The sequence below is a fragment of the Lampris incognitus genome, chromosome 3, assembly GCF_029633865.1.
Source record: "Lampris incognitus isolate fLamInc1 chromosome 3, fLamInc1.hap2, whole genome shotgun sequence".
NCBI lineage: Eukaryota > Metazoa > Chordata > Actinopteri > Lampriformes > Lampridae > Lampris > Lampris incognitus.
This window is the reverse complement of record NC_079213.1, coordinates 33,763,497-33,778,914: the sequence shown is the minus strand read 5'-3', so window position 1 is coordinate 33,778,914 and position 15,418 is coordinate 33,763,497. Positions and strand designations below refer to the sequence as shown.

The 15,418-nt window shown below is 44.0% G+C and overlaps 1 protein-coding gene across 1 annotated transcript in view; it reads right to left on the bottom strand.

Annotated features, from left to right (window-relative positions):
- The window catches only part of abcc9 (ATP-binding cassette, sub-family C (CFTR/MRP), member 9), a 157,664-nt gene that overhangs the window by 11,009 nt on the left and 131,237 nt on the right, over window positions 1-15,418 (bottom strand). Inside the window, exons 33-36 of the mRNA XM_056275655.1 lie at window positions 14,214-14,344; window positions 12,080-12,158; window positions 6,878-6,986; window positions 758-861 (exon numbers count right to left, since the gene is read on the bottom strand). Of these exons, the coding sequence (XP_056131630.1) occupies window positions 758-861; window positions 6,878-6,986; window positions 12,080-12,158; window positions 14,214-14,344 (423 nt within the window). The remainder of the gene's footprint in view (window positions 1-757; window positions 862-6,877; window positions 6,987-12,079; window positions 12,159-14,213; window positions 14,345-15,418) is intronic.

Here is a 15,418-nt window from a genome sequence, read left to right as displayed (position 1 = left end):
TTATAACAATCATAATGCACAGTGTATTTTCCAGAGTTGTGTATTTTACAGTATTTTACACATTGTTATTTTATTTTTTTATATCTATGTATTACATTTTATATATTTAATAGTATTTTATATAGTATAGTGTATTTTCCAGAGTTGTGTATTTCACAGTATTTTATACTTTTAATTTTGTTTTAATATTTTTACATTTATATATAATATATAAAATATAATATAACATTATAAATTATATAATAAAAAATATATATATCTCCATATATATATCTCTCCATATATATATATATATATATATATATATATATATATATAATGTATTTTATACAGTATAGTGTATTTTACAGAGCTGAAAACAGATTTTCGCTATGGAATAAGGCAACAGGTATGGATGTCTGTGTTATGAGTATCAGTTTAACACCTGGTTTCTGGACACATGGAATCTAATATGGGTCGTGCATCACTGACAGAAGTGACACAGTGCTACAGATACACACAGACCAATGGGAAGATAACTGGGGGGAAAGCTCAAACAGATGACGTTTTTCCTGCAGCTCGGAAATTCCCATCCAATCTGTGTATATTAGCTGGTGGCTTAACGCCATCCTAACATCAGTGGTGTATTTTTAACCCGTCAACATGGTAACTGGGTGTATCCACAGAGATGGTCCTTCACAGAGCCTGGTAGCGTTGCTACATGTGTTAGATGTACCAAACCAAACCCCGGTGTGTATATGAGTAGACAAACACAGACCTAGTCCTCCTGGCAGGGCCTTCACCATGTTCTTCAGCTGAGCTATTTCCAACGCCTCCCAAAGTCTGTCATCCGTGCACGTCCTCTCTGGGTCCAAGTTAGACCTACGAGACCAAAACACGAATCATGGTCAGCACAGTGCATGTGTGTGTGTGTTCCAGAGAACTCGATACAAAAAGAGAGTAAAGGAATCAAAGCAAACGAGGGAAGGAGAAGAGAGTGGAGATGGAGACGGAGGGAGGGGTTGAGAACAGAGAGGATGACCATAACAGGCAATGCCTGTGTGTGTGTGCACCGAGGTAACCAGAGCCCGGATCATACGAGACATGACTACCGGCCAGAGCAGCAGACATCTCTACTCTACTGGAGTCTGCTATAGTCTCTATTTCTACTGTGTCTAAGTTACTGATTCTGTAGTACCCCATATCCTGTTCTGTATTCAGCTCCAGTGGCGGCTGCTGCTAAAAAATGTTTGGGGGGAGGCAATTTACCTTGGCACAGCACCCGACAGCTGCTTTAATATCCACACAGTCACAGAGTTATTAAGAAGGACAATGTAGCCTATAGATTTTATCAGGCCTTGTGGACGGTGGATGATTGACAGTTGAGACGAGGCGTTGTGGTGGGTGTGAACATGATTGACAGCCGCGAGAATTGTTAGATCAAAACACATTAAAACAATACCAATTTACTGCCAATAAAAGTGGGAGTGTCTGGGGTGCACAGAACTGCGCCCCCCCGAAAATCTGAAGAAACAAATCAGACAGCAGCCTCAGATCACCTGCTCGCCACAAGTCTGAGGGCTTACATAAGGTATGGTTTGGCTGGCGTCCCTCACACAGGAAGTATATGTATTCAGACAGGAAGTATATGTATTCAGACAGAAACCAACCAAATACCATTTGAACCAATATTTAATGCTGCTGACAGACGCTCACAGACTGAAAACACTTTTATTTCATAATCATTTGCATTATACAACTACATTTGCATCTCTGGATGTTTGAAGGGGGCGGCGACCCAGCGCCCTGTACTGGCCAGCCACCACTGGTCTACTCATCTGCACTGTACTGTCAGATTCCACCAATGACTTTCCTTCAGTCTCCTTTGAAACAGTTATAAAGGTTCATACATACAGACATCACATTCCTCTGACATATGTGCAACAGTGTTTCCAGTTTCATTAAACCACAACATGACAACAGCAGACCAGGAAAAAATGATATCTACATTAGATCATGAGCTTCATAGAAAGACAGGAATCAGAATCAGGAACATTTATTTGTCGTTTCATTTCATGTGCGCAAGTGCATGAAATGAAACGAAACATGGTTTCTCCCAGCCCACAGCAGTGCAACACAAAGACAAAAACACATCCAAAACCTACACGAACACATATATCCAAACTAACACATATATCCAAACTTAAAAAAAAAAAATCACTGTCCAGGAGAACGAACGCCAGCCAGGATGACTGTAAGAACTGCTGGTCTGCATGAGCTACCAGTTAGCTTAGCCTGCCCCGCTTCCGCTTCCTGTCAGACCGCCCTCACTGTTTCCTCAATGGGTGCAGCTCCGGTCAGGGCCGTGGTCCTTGGGCCCACAGGATGCAGCAGACCAGGCTCCTTCAGCCAACACTAGTTCTCCCACCTTCGACACACCTCCCCGCACTCCACACAACGACACTAAAAACACAGTCAAGGCTAGGCGAGGCCGCTGTCAGACTGCCCTCGGTGTTCTCAGAACTGCCGGTCTGCATGGGCTAGCAGTTAGCTTAGCCTGCCCTGCTTCTGCATCCTGTAAGACCGCCCTCGGTGTTACGTCTTCGGGCACAGCTCCAGGCAGGGCCGTGGTCCCTGGGCCCGCAGGACGCAGCAGACCAAGTTCTCCCAGCCATCAAACGAAGACAAACTTAGACGCAGATGCGGACAAAGACACTGCATGGACGGTATTGGGTGAGGCCACCGCAAACGTGAATTTGCGCCGCCATCTTCCCACACCAGAAGCGGAAAGAACCTATGTTGTATTGACTTTATTATCCTTTATGTATCGTGTTAATTACAATTTTTCCTCTGTATTGTCATGAACTTATTTGCAATGTCGTGCATGAATTTTATTTATCGTTCATCAGGTGGTCAGCTGAGGGTTAATGTTAACCGACTGATGTCTTCCATTAATTCATACTTTTTGTTTTGCCTGGTGCTGCTAGTATTTATGTCAGTGACTTTTATTGATTCTTGTGTTAAGAGTGTTTCTTGGCTCTGCTGTGACAGGCTGTATAACATGACACCACATCATCAACATTATTGGTCTTGTTTCTATCATTTAGCATCATGTGTTTATGCAGTGGCTAACCAAAACATTAGACAAGACAATAATCTTCTCTAATCCTGGTCAAGGTGCCCAGAATTGCTAAGTAGGTTTTTACGGAAGCATAATTCATATTAAAATTTTTTTTATATATTTATGTATAATATATATAAATATACGTATACTGATAAAAATATTTGCTCTGTTTTTCTGCATTAATGAGATTATAATCTCATAATTCTGAGAAAAGTTTTCATGGATAAAAAACGTGCTTTGTTTTTCTGGATTACTGACATATCTCAAAATCCCAAGAGAAGCTCTCATTTACATGACAGCTCAATTCCATGGAAGCAAAGAAGTCCCGCTTGCTCAGCTTAATCCAGTTTTAGTGTGGTTTTGGTCTGAGACACTGCAGGGTACTCATGTCGGAGGGTCGGGGTCATACTCCATGCAGCTGACAGCTTTCTGCAGGATTCTGACGAATCTCATTAATTCAGAAAAACAGAGCGATTTTTTTTCCCATGAACTTTTCTCAGAATTCTTTTTTTGGGGGGGGGGGTTCACCCCCTTTTCCTCCCAAATTGTACTTGGCCAATTACCCCACTCTTCTGAGATGTCCCGGTCGCTACTCCACCCCCTCTGCCGATCCAGGGAGGGCTGCAGACGACCACATGCCTCCTCCGATATATGTGGAGTCACCAGCCACTTCTTTTCACCTGGCAGTGAGGAGTTTCATCCGGGGGACGTAGCGCATGGGAGGATCACGCTATTCCCCCCCGAGCAGGCACCCCGACTGACCAGAGGAGGCGCTAGTGCAGCGACCAGGACACACACCCACATCCGGCTTCCTACCCACAGACATGGCCAATTGTGTCTGTAGGGACGCCCGACCAAGCTGGTGGATTCGAACCGCCGATCCCTGTGTTGGTAGGCAATGGAATAGACCATTACGCTACCCGGAGTCCGGGTAGCGTAAGAATTCTGAGAAAATAATCTCATTAATTCAGAAAAACAGGGCAAAATGTTTTCTCGAGTGAATGCATCTGTAGGTGTTCATCGTAACATGGATGGTTTGGTAAATTCTTCTTGTCCTACTCCATGTTTGTCCTACTCCATGTTTGTGACCTGCTGAAGCCAAATTCGGACTGAGCTGTGTCCAGAATGTTGTGGAGTCCGTCTTACTGAACAGTCTGAAACAGTTACTGTCGACCGTTCACCTCACACCTCCGTTCACATAAACAGCGGCTGGTGGATATGCCAAGACTCTCTCTCTCTCTCTCTCTCTCTCTCTCTCTCTCACTCTCTGTCTCTCACTCAGTTTCTCCATCTTTTCCTCTTTATCTAGACCAGCATATCTGTCCAAACAAACAGCACATGCTCTTTGTCTTTCATAACAAACACAGGCACTTTATCAGCTAGCACTCCAAACAGTGTGTGTGTGTGTGTGTGTGTGTGTGTGTGTGTGTGTGTGTGTGAACATAAAAGAAACACGCCGCAGACAGAGGCGAGACGGAGAGAAAAAGATAGAGAACATGAGAGAGGGCGATGAGAGGTTCTAGTTCCCAGGAGCGTGAGTGACCTCCCCGGTCCATGACGTCTGTCGGGGAGTCAGACTGGGTCGGAACCAAGTCCCCGCTGCGTTGTGAGCCCCATCGCCATGCTGGGACCTCGAGTCATCATGTGACCAGTGTCTCTGAGGCCAAAGCAGTTTTATTGCATTTGAACAGATTTGATTGTCAGTTGTCAGAGTTTGTATGGATCACTCAGGCGGCAGCGGCAGTTTCTGTTCGGGGTTAAGGACAGTGATGGCTAAACACGTGAGATGATGTCCTTCTTCAACCCCAAGTGGAACATTGACTTTTTTGTGTTAAAAAGATAGTTTGAAAACACACAAAGCAAGTTGTGGTGATTGTAGTCAGACAGCCATGGGCCTCATGCTAAAACACGTAGCCAGAGGCTTCCTGGGGTTTAAACCGCGAACCTCCATAACCAGATGCTAGCTAACACCCCAGTACTCTTCTAGATTTGATGTTTGATGCTGTTTGTATTCCCACTGGAAGGGCTGGCGTGAACAGACAGAGATGAAAACTCAATGTTGACCAGAAGCCAACAACAAAAAGAATCCATGGAAAGCCGTGTCATGACGAACAAGTCTGCTGCAGGCCTCGTCTTCAGTAAACTTGCCTACAAATCTAGTTGTAGCTATTATTTCTATTTCTATTTACAGTTTCTAGTTTTTTTCCCCTTTCGTTTTGGATTCCGCCCCCCCTTTTATTCCCCAATTGTATGTGGCCAATTACCCCGCTCTTCTGAACCGTCCCGCTCACTGCTCCACCCCCTCTGCTGATCTGGGGAGGGCTGCAGACTACCACATGCCTCCTCCGATACATGTGGAGTCACCAGCTGCTTCTTTTCACCTGACAGTGAGGAGTTTCACCAGGGGGATGTAGCGCGGGGGAGGATCACGCTATTCCTCCCAGTTCCCCCTACCCCCCAAACAGGTGCCCAAACCGACCACAGTAAGCACTAGTGCGACCAGGACACACAAGAATCTGGCGATACGATACGTATCATGATACAGGGGTTACGATTCAATATATCGTGATATATTGTGATACTGTAAGAGAGGCGATATATTGTGATTTCACAGGCCTGTGTTCTTTGTGCTCCTGCTACTTCCTGTCTCAGTTTACATTGTTGGGTTGGAGTGGAAGAGTCAAATGGCTGAAGATATATTACAAAACTGGTATCTAGCGGTCATGGGGTTACATACAACACAAAATGTTTGTCACGAACCTTTACATGTCAACAATCAAAAATCGATATCGTGGTTTTGAGAATCGATACAATATCACAAAAGATAATATCGCGATATTCGAATATATCAGTATTTTCTTACAGCCCTACTTCCCACCCGCAGACACAGCCAATTGTGTCTGTAGGGACACCCGACCAAGCCGGAGGTAACACAGGAAAAATGTTCTTATATTTTTCTTAAATTTTGTCTGTAAAAGAAGTGCACAAGAGGAACACACGTTCAACTCAACAATGGTTCTTAACCTCATAAATTTATCCTTACACATGAATGTTGAATACCTACTAGTAAAATGAACATGTCATAAATTAGCATAGTTAACGCCTCAAAAAGACCATGCAAGGACAGCTGATTTTAGGTGTCCAGGTTAAAAACCAGGTAAAGGTAAAAGCATAGCAGCTTGGTCTGTGATGTAAGCATAGCAGGACACACACATTCAAGTCATTCATCATGACATCCACTGACAGCTTATACCAAAGCTTGGAAAGGGTTGATAAAATAATCGTACAATTACATAACAGAGTGAGCCAAGTTAAACTAAGTTCTGCAACATGGGTTTCATGTAAAACAATTTTCCTAGCTGTACTTATTAACAATAAAATGTATAAATTTTGTTCTTAAAATGTAATTAATTTAATGAACACTAGATCACATTTTATGACCTCATTTGTTGAAAAATGGCTCTACCGCAACAGTTTTATTCAGGATGATCGTTTTGTATTTGTCAATGTTAAGTTCTTTTGTTTAATTTCTTTCTCGGGATGAACAAAAGAAGCAGGTGTGCCAAATTTAATACTTTACTGACTGGTTTGGCTCCACCAGACCAGCACTCCTCTGGTCCCTCGGATGGGCCCTCCAGAAGCCTCCAGAAGGCTCCGTTTGTTATCCGCTCAGCACTCTGTTTAGATTACTAAAAGGATATGAAGGATATACCGGACTTGTGAGTAATAAGTGTGTGTGTGCGTGCATGTGTGTGTGTGTTTGTGTACACATGCCTTATGGATCCACTGAAGAGCACAGGGTCTTGCAGGATGATGGCTAGCCGGGACCTTAGTGTTTGGAGAGGCATCTTACAGATATCAATCCCATCGATGATGATCTTTCCTGTACGTACACCACACACACACACACACACACACAAACACACACACAAACAACATTACTCACACTGTAGGTCAAGGTAATTCCAGCAGCTGGAACAGAGCGTAGAGCCATTTGAGCCTCTGATGCTGGCCCCAGTTTGCATTCACGATAAATCTGCATGCGAAGCAAAAACCTTGTCTGATCCTATCAGATGTTGTCATTGCTAACTCCACTCCACGTGCATAGATGTATATCAGGAAGAACAGCAGGGAATGAGGGCAGACCCTCTTCATCCTTTCAAAACATCTCTACTGGGTCCCATACCTCAACCTTCTTCAGGTCTCTAGTGTATACATCGGTAATGGGTCAAAACGAAACGTCTTTCTACTACTGGATGAGAAGAGTATGATGCACTACCACCATGGCACTGCCAAGATAAATATGCCTCAGTATGCCTGTGTACATGTGTGTACGCCAAAGTTTCTTCATGTGTTTCTCTGCACATGTGTGTTTGGAAAAATGTGCATAATTTCACATTTGGCTGAATAATTTAGCTAGGAAGAGTAACCCCAGCTCCAAGAGGAGGAAAACAAGACGTAATGTAATGACTACAGCTCCTCTTCCAATGGCTTCTGCTCACATTACTGTTTAGACATCATGTCAAACACTTTTTTTCTATTTCAGGTTCACGATGATATGCTTGAAAGTGAGGCCAAGGAGCTGGAACTAGCCAGACACACAACATATGCTGTAAGAAAGTACATGTTCTGTTATGCTCTTATATAACAACTCAGAGGGACGAGTACACCTCAGGTATTGTTTTCTTCATGAATTTCAGAGACGAGAAGCAAAAGAAGTCTCATATATCATGACTCCATGTGAGACAAAGGAAGTATTTACTCTGAACTATGTACGTGTAGCTTGAACTAATGCATGGAGGGTTGTATGTATTTTTCTGCTTTGTGCTTACATCACTCTAGTGTACAACAAACACTATGGTCCTATGGGTATGGTCACATTATGGACTTTTTTATTATTATCCCCCCCCCCTTTCTCCCCAATTGTACTTGGTCAATTACTATTACCCCACTCTTCCACGCCGTCCCAGTCACTGCTCCACCCCCTCTGCCAATCCAGGGAGGGCTGCAGACTACCACATGCCTCCTCCGATACATGTGGAGTCACCAGCCGCTTCTTTTAACCTGACAGTGAGGAGTTTCGCCAGGGGGACGTAGCGCACGCTATTCCCCCCAGTTCCCCCTCCCCCTGAACAGGTACCCCAACCAACCAGAGGAGGCGCTAGCGCAGCGACCAGGACACATACCCACATCCGGCTTCCCACCTGCAGACACGGCTAATTGTGTCTGTAGGGACGCCCAACCAAGCCAGAACTAACACGGGGATTCGAACCGGCAATTCCCGTGTGCGTAGGCAACGGAATAGACCCCGACGCTACCCGGATGCCCTCTACCAACATCTCCAAAACATCTATCATGGTTTTGGTTTGGCTGCTTTCTCCATCGACTCCCAGCTGGTTTTAATCTATTTTAAGGTTTTATAGATTGTTTAAAAAACACGGCATGGGCTGGATCCTTCCTACATTTCCAAACCCCCCCCCCCCCCCCCATTCCAACTTTAGGCCACTCGGATCCTCCAGCCAAATGCTTTTGTCGTTGCCAAGGTCTCAGTTTATGCTCAAGGGGGTTGACGCCTCAAGACTGGGGAAAAAACTTCTTATCTCTGTTGGGTCTGCCCCCACCCCACTTCTGAATCCCACTTGTAAACACATCTGTATTTCCTCGTATTTGAGTCTGAGCTGGTGTTTGTTGGCCTTGCCCTTGTTGCCGTGCTTTGTCCAATTTATCCACTGTCTTATCGATATTGCACAGCACTTTGGTAAATGTTGGTTGTTTTTAAATGTGCTCTTTAAAGAAAACTCACGTGACTTAGCTGGTTATTCGTTGATAAGCAACTGATGTTGTGTATCATGGTTTTCAAAAGATGAAATAAATAAAAAAGAACAGTAATCTCACATTCTTTTTACACTTAGCTGGGATAGAGCCACTAACAGTCTATGTCGGCACTTAAACCATGAGCTCGGCATGTTTGCAGACCGGGGCTTAGCCAATTCTCACTGGGAGTAAACACTTCAGCCGACAGAGTCCTCCGTCTGGGAGTGGGAAGCAACCATATATGTGGGCCTAAATGTTGAATGGGATTTAAATGTCCAGTGTATTTCAATCAACCTGGATGCGAGAGGGGTAGGATGGTCCTGGGCTGAAAAGATTTAAGGGTCATGCCTAGGACCCAAACAGAAATGGTAGATGGCAACAGATATTATGCAAGTTAAAGACAGACGCAGAATGATCAGCACGGTGACTATGTTTAACTGAGGGACCATTACATGGTCACTTAGTCTTCAAACATGTACTGTAAATATAATCATGGAAAGGCTTGTTTGAGACCTAGAATATTATCTTGATGCCGTTATAAGACTTAAAGCTGAAATCTGGGATTTTTCTCCATCAATGAATACTTATTTTATCATCTGGACCATGGTGTTCTGTTACATAATGCTAACTGGCATCTTCCCCATTTTTGGAGACACTTTCCAGCCCCTGTATACTGCTGTTGAAATATTTGACTGGGTAGGATGAACACTGATGCACCAGCAAACACACACCTACTCAAACAGGAAAAAGGATTGTAACATGATGACAATGTGGTGATGCTTCTGTCGGACAGACAATCTATCAATACGGAGTTTGCTGTAGTTTGGGATGCATTAGACTGTCTGTGTTGTCATCATTTGTGGTCAGAGTATGACCTTCCTCCCTCTGGGTCCTTCCGGGTCTTCAGGTTGGCGTAGAGGCCGGTCCTGGGGCCGCATAATGGGAGGACACCTGCACGTGACAGCTTTTTATGTGGAGTAGCTGATGCACCTGCAGCCACCACACAGTCCTTGGCAGGGGGTGGCCAAGGTCCAGTGGCATGGAGAACCAAGACGATTGGGGACCACCCTCTGTTGCAGCCATCATCCACCTTCACTGCTGTTGTGACCTCGAGACATCTTCCACCAGTTCCTCCGTTGAGGTCTTTGTTGGATCGCGCTTCATGTGGAACCTCTCCCTTGACCTATCCACCTTGAGTGACCCTATCAAGAGCCAAGCTCCGGACAGCATAGCTCTTGGGATCATTAGTGCATGCAAGCTTCTCCACCACAGCAAGGTGGCGATCCAAGAGAAGAGGCGAGCCTGACGTGACACCACACTGTCTGTGTAGCTTTGGTCTGAGGATCTATTTGGGAACTGTTTATTATTGTTCACTGTTGGGGTTGACAGCACGAAAGCAATGATTGCTACACCTTGTTGGTAGTTCTCACAGCCAGAGGGAGGGGCAGATCAGTGAAATCAAGGATTTCAGCTTTAAATTCTAAAGTCAACCACGTGGGACAAATGAGACAAGCTGGGAGGCCATCTGTTTCATATGACATCATTAGAGCAAATCCGGGTGATGGTGTCCATGGCCACTGTGCTATGTACACACAAAGTGTTGGATAGGGGAAGGTTTAGACTTCGTTGCTATCACCACCTATTTATTTCAAATGACAGAGAGAGGCAAGAAGTAAATACTAGACTCATTAAGGACTGTACGCTTTTGTCAAAGACTCTTCCCTTTCTTATCCATCCCTCTTAACGTGACGCTCGTCATGTCTCAGCTCTCAAGTATGTTAAGCTCTTTATACTGTAATACAACAAAATGACCGGTTCAAAAACCTAAACATGAATTCAGGTGCATTTCCAACATGTTTTTCCACTTCAACTTAAAATACAGGCACTACTGATACCAGACCAGAAGGATTACAGTAACACATATGTAGATAGTTGTGTAATTTGAAACTTTAAAAATCTCTATTTTGTGAAAGTTAAAGCCCTTTCCCAGTAGTGTCTGTGGTGCTTAGAGAAAGTGGCTCATCTGTGAACAGACTGGGAAGGCTGTGGTTCATACTGTGAACTTCAGGAAACTTTAAGAGCTGCAGGCTTATAGCTTGAAATGAAAAAAATGAACTGAATGTTTGATAGTTCAACAGCTTCTTTTCACAAGCTGTTGCCCACCTGAACCTGGCTACCCAGTGAATGTTTGTAGATATTTTTAAATATTTTGTTCTCTTGCTCTTTTTTAACTTATTTTTAGCTTTTGGTCTTCATGTGTGTATAACTTATACTGTGTTTGTCTGTGTCTGTCTTGCACTGTTTGGTGAAGCCACGGACGGCCCTCATTTCATTTTTAACATGTGCCTGCACATTGTTTTTAATGACAATAAATTGAACTGAATTGAATTGAATTTCATGTTAAAATATATTTACCAGAATGTTCCTCTCACCAGTGCCCTGCTTTTGCACTACTACCAGCTGCTTCTTTTCACCTGACAGTGAGGAGTTTCGCCAGGGGGATGTAGCGCGTGGGAGGATCATGCTATTCCCACCAGTTTCCCCTTCCCCCTGAACAGGCATCCTGACCGACCAGAGGAGGTGCTAGGGTAGCGACCAGGACACATACCCACATCCGGCTTCCCACCTGCAGACACAGCCAATTGTGTCTGTAGGGACGCCCCGACCAAGCTGGCGGTAACAAGTGGGTTCGAACCGGCGATCCCCATGTTGGTAGGCAACGGAATAGACCACTACACTACCCGGACATCCCCATTTAGGTTATTTTTAAGGCAACATTATAAGAAATAGGCACCTGGGTTGATAACAGATTCAGATATTCATATGTGGTCAAAGCAACAATATTGTTCCAGTACCTCAGCTGCCACTGCCACTGAGCATCGGCCCAGTGGTGGAAGTGCGGATGCCCACCTTCAGAAAGAGAAGGAAACAATGACAAACTAACTGACAGATAAATATAGATGAAAGGGACAAAGATATAGAAAAAGAAAGAGAGACAGTGACGGTGACACAGAAAGAAGACGGAAAGAGGGAGACAGCGATGAAAGGCTGGGAGTCATCGGGGGAGAAACCAAGGTGGATACGAGAGAGAGATGGCAGAGTGGACCCTCAGCCTGATACGTGCTGTCTGTGGGTGACGAGTATGACAGGAGACAGACCAACCTTCAAACATGTCCACCATGTTGAAGAAGGCCAGGGATAGAGATGACTTCCCACTGCCCGTACGACCACAGATGCCCACCTGAGAATGACACAGGAAGAAGAGTAGAGCGAGGGAGGTTATTAGATAAGCCCATGGCCATGGCACTACCTTGTGAAATAAGGCACATGTGTGACAATGAGCAGGTAGCACCGTCATGCTGCGTGTGTGTGGTGTTTGGTCACTAGGTGCCACTTCACAGTTTCATGTAGGCCTGCAACTCTGAGTTTGTTGGGGGAAATGCACCCATAATCCTGCTGAAGTGGGAGCTGGTACTGAGCTACAGAGACATCCAGCCACGCTACTGCTCTACCAGCACCTTGTGATGTGAGGCTCCTTCTCATCCAACACAGCTGTGTGAATTACCTGCTGCCGACAACACTGCAAATTCAACTTCGGCTTTGACTTTGACTTCAGTTTTACACATGAGTAAGGAACGCCTGCAGAAACGTCACTAAATCAAGGTTGGTTTTGTCTGAAGCTTTGACCCCATCTCTGATTCACACACGGGCACTAATGATCACCTGTTATCCAAAACGTTTGTCCGAGGTCACTTTTTGCACTCCAGTATTCATTTTCACACTAGGCTACAGCATCATGTTAAAATAAATATGTAAATGTTCCCATGTCTGAAGTTACCTAAAAGTGAAACCAAAATGCAAACCACTACCATATTTCATGAGATTGCACCGTTATCAAAGACTATTGGAGAGCAATACACACTAATAATCTGCAATACATTTTTAAATGGGAAATACCTCAAGAATGGTTGAAAGGAGGTAAATATTTAATGAATACACTGCAGGTGGCTAGTAAAAAGACTCTAACCAGGAAATGGTTATCACACGAGAGCCCAACTTTAAACACATGGATGGAAATTACAATGGACATTTATAAAATGGAGAGGATAACAGCATCGGTCAATTATGAAATTGAACAATTAGCCTTATACCGGAAAAATGGCAGCACCCTGATTTTATTTTCACAAATCAATGATTATGCTGTGAAGAAAAGATCATTCCCTGCCTGTACATAGTTTTTCCCCCTTTATTTGTTCTTTCTTTTCTATAAGTGTATAAAAAAAGCACCAGCATATTTAAAGAGCGAAGACGTTCCCAAAAATGCTTTCCTAAATGAACCTGGTAAAGAATATTCACATGTGTGTAATGCGTCAGACCAGCCTGATGAAGGCGTGTCATGGATTGTGTGTGGATGCAGTGTTGTCCCAAAGCAAAATACCAACATATGAAAGTCATTCTGGATGTGTAGCTGTTTGTACCAAGAGTATTCATTGATGTATGCTGGCTATAAAGTTGAAAGAAAAAATGCATCTTTGACAGATCGTGATTACCCAAGATCTCTAAATGAGCATTTGCTCTAGCTCTTATTCCTGCTTTGGGTGTGCCACAGGGATGTTTGTTCGGTTTCCAGGTTTTTGCTGTAGAATGGGTTACTTGGTGACTCCTTCAAGGTCTGATGATGTGCTGACAGACTTTTGAAGCATTAATGTCACAAATGCTGAAGAGATGATGCTGTGGTTTTGTTAAGTCATTGCTGTTTTAGTTCTTGTTTATGTTTTTTTGGTTGGTCTTTTGTACTTGTTCATTTGTATTAATTTTCCTTAAAGAAACTCAATAAAAACTTACATAAAAAAAGGGTGCCTAAAAGCATTTTTAATAAAGCGCCAATCTTTCATATCCTTTCCCATCTCTGATTTACACATGACCTCAAACCAGAAAAGCTTTGAAACTTGGGTAATTGTAATAATGTTAATTGTTAATTAATATTATGAATTCATTCATTAATTATGGTTATTAATATCGATTATTAATAATAAATAATTTAATTTTACTTTACCATTATTAATTATTGTTAATTCATATAATTAATTATTTAATAATAATGGTAATTGCTGTTAACCAAGTGTTAAACAGTCATATTTTTCATGCCCAACGACTGTGTCTGTTTAAAATACACCAAAATGTTTTCCAGCTAATTTAGAAGGATGGACACATGTGATACATGCTCTGAGGGAGATGGGCCACGGGTGACCTGAGCCCATCCCGCCACTTCTCTCTGCAGGACAACGCTAAATACCTTCTGTCCCGGAGTGATGTAAGCATTGACATGCTTCAGCACCGGCTTGAGCATCGGGTCATAGCGCACACACAGGTCTTGGATTTTTATTTCGCCGTGCTGCGGCCAGTCCTCGGGCACCTGAGAGGCATCTGGAGGGAGGGAGATAGAACAGGACAGAGGTAGGGAGAGAAATTAATTTCTGTACTGATAAACAAATATAACAAAAAAGACCTCCACCTACATTAAGGGGCAAAAGAGAGTAAAGAACTTTGAGTGCAACGGAGGATGAAAATGATAAAGGAGGAATCAGGAATATTTGTCATTTCATGCACTTGAGTACATGAAATGAAATGAAATATTGTTTCCCCCAGCCCACTGCAGTGCAACACGAAGACAAAAACACACAGCCAAACTACAAGAACACATCTATCCAAACTACAAAAAAAAAAAAAAAAAAAAAATACATATATACATGTCCAAAAAAAAAAAAAAATCACTGTTCAAGACAGCAAACGCCAGCATGACTCTCAGAGCTGCTGGTCTGCATGGACTAGCAGTTAGCTTAGCTTGTCCCGCTTCCGCATCCTGGGCCCACCGGATGCAGCAGACCAGGCTCCCCCGGCCAATCCAGCTCTCCCAGCCAGACACCTTTGACACATGTCCCTGCACTCCACACCACGACACCTAAAACACAGTCAACACTAGGCGAGGCCGCCGCCAGACCGCCCTCAGTGTTATCAGAACTGCCGGTCTACATAGGCTAGCGGTTAGCTTAGCCTGCCCCGCTTCCGTCAGACCGCCCTTAGTGTTTCCTCTTCGGGCACAGCTCCAGGCAGGGCCGTGGTCCCCGGGCCCAAAGGATGCAGCAGACCAAGCTCTCCCAGCCAATCCAACGCCAGCTCTCCCAGCCATCAAACGAAGACACACTTAAGGTGCTTTCACACCTGTCTTGTTTGGTTCGATTGAATCAAACTCTGGTTCCTTTTCCCCCCTTGCTGCGGTTCATTTGGGCAGGTGAGAACACAGCAATCGTACTCGGGTGCGCACCATAAGCGGACCAAACAAGCAGTCAGAGACCTTTTTGAAAAGCTGGCCTCGGTACGCTTCCAAACGCACTCAGGTACGGTTCGTTTGTGGTGTGAACATGATCTGACCTCGGACCGACCCAACTGCAGAAAGCACTGCGTATTTTCGGACTAAACGATCTCCCATTGCCAGCTACG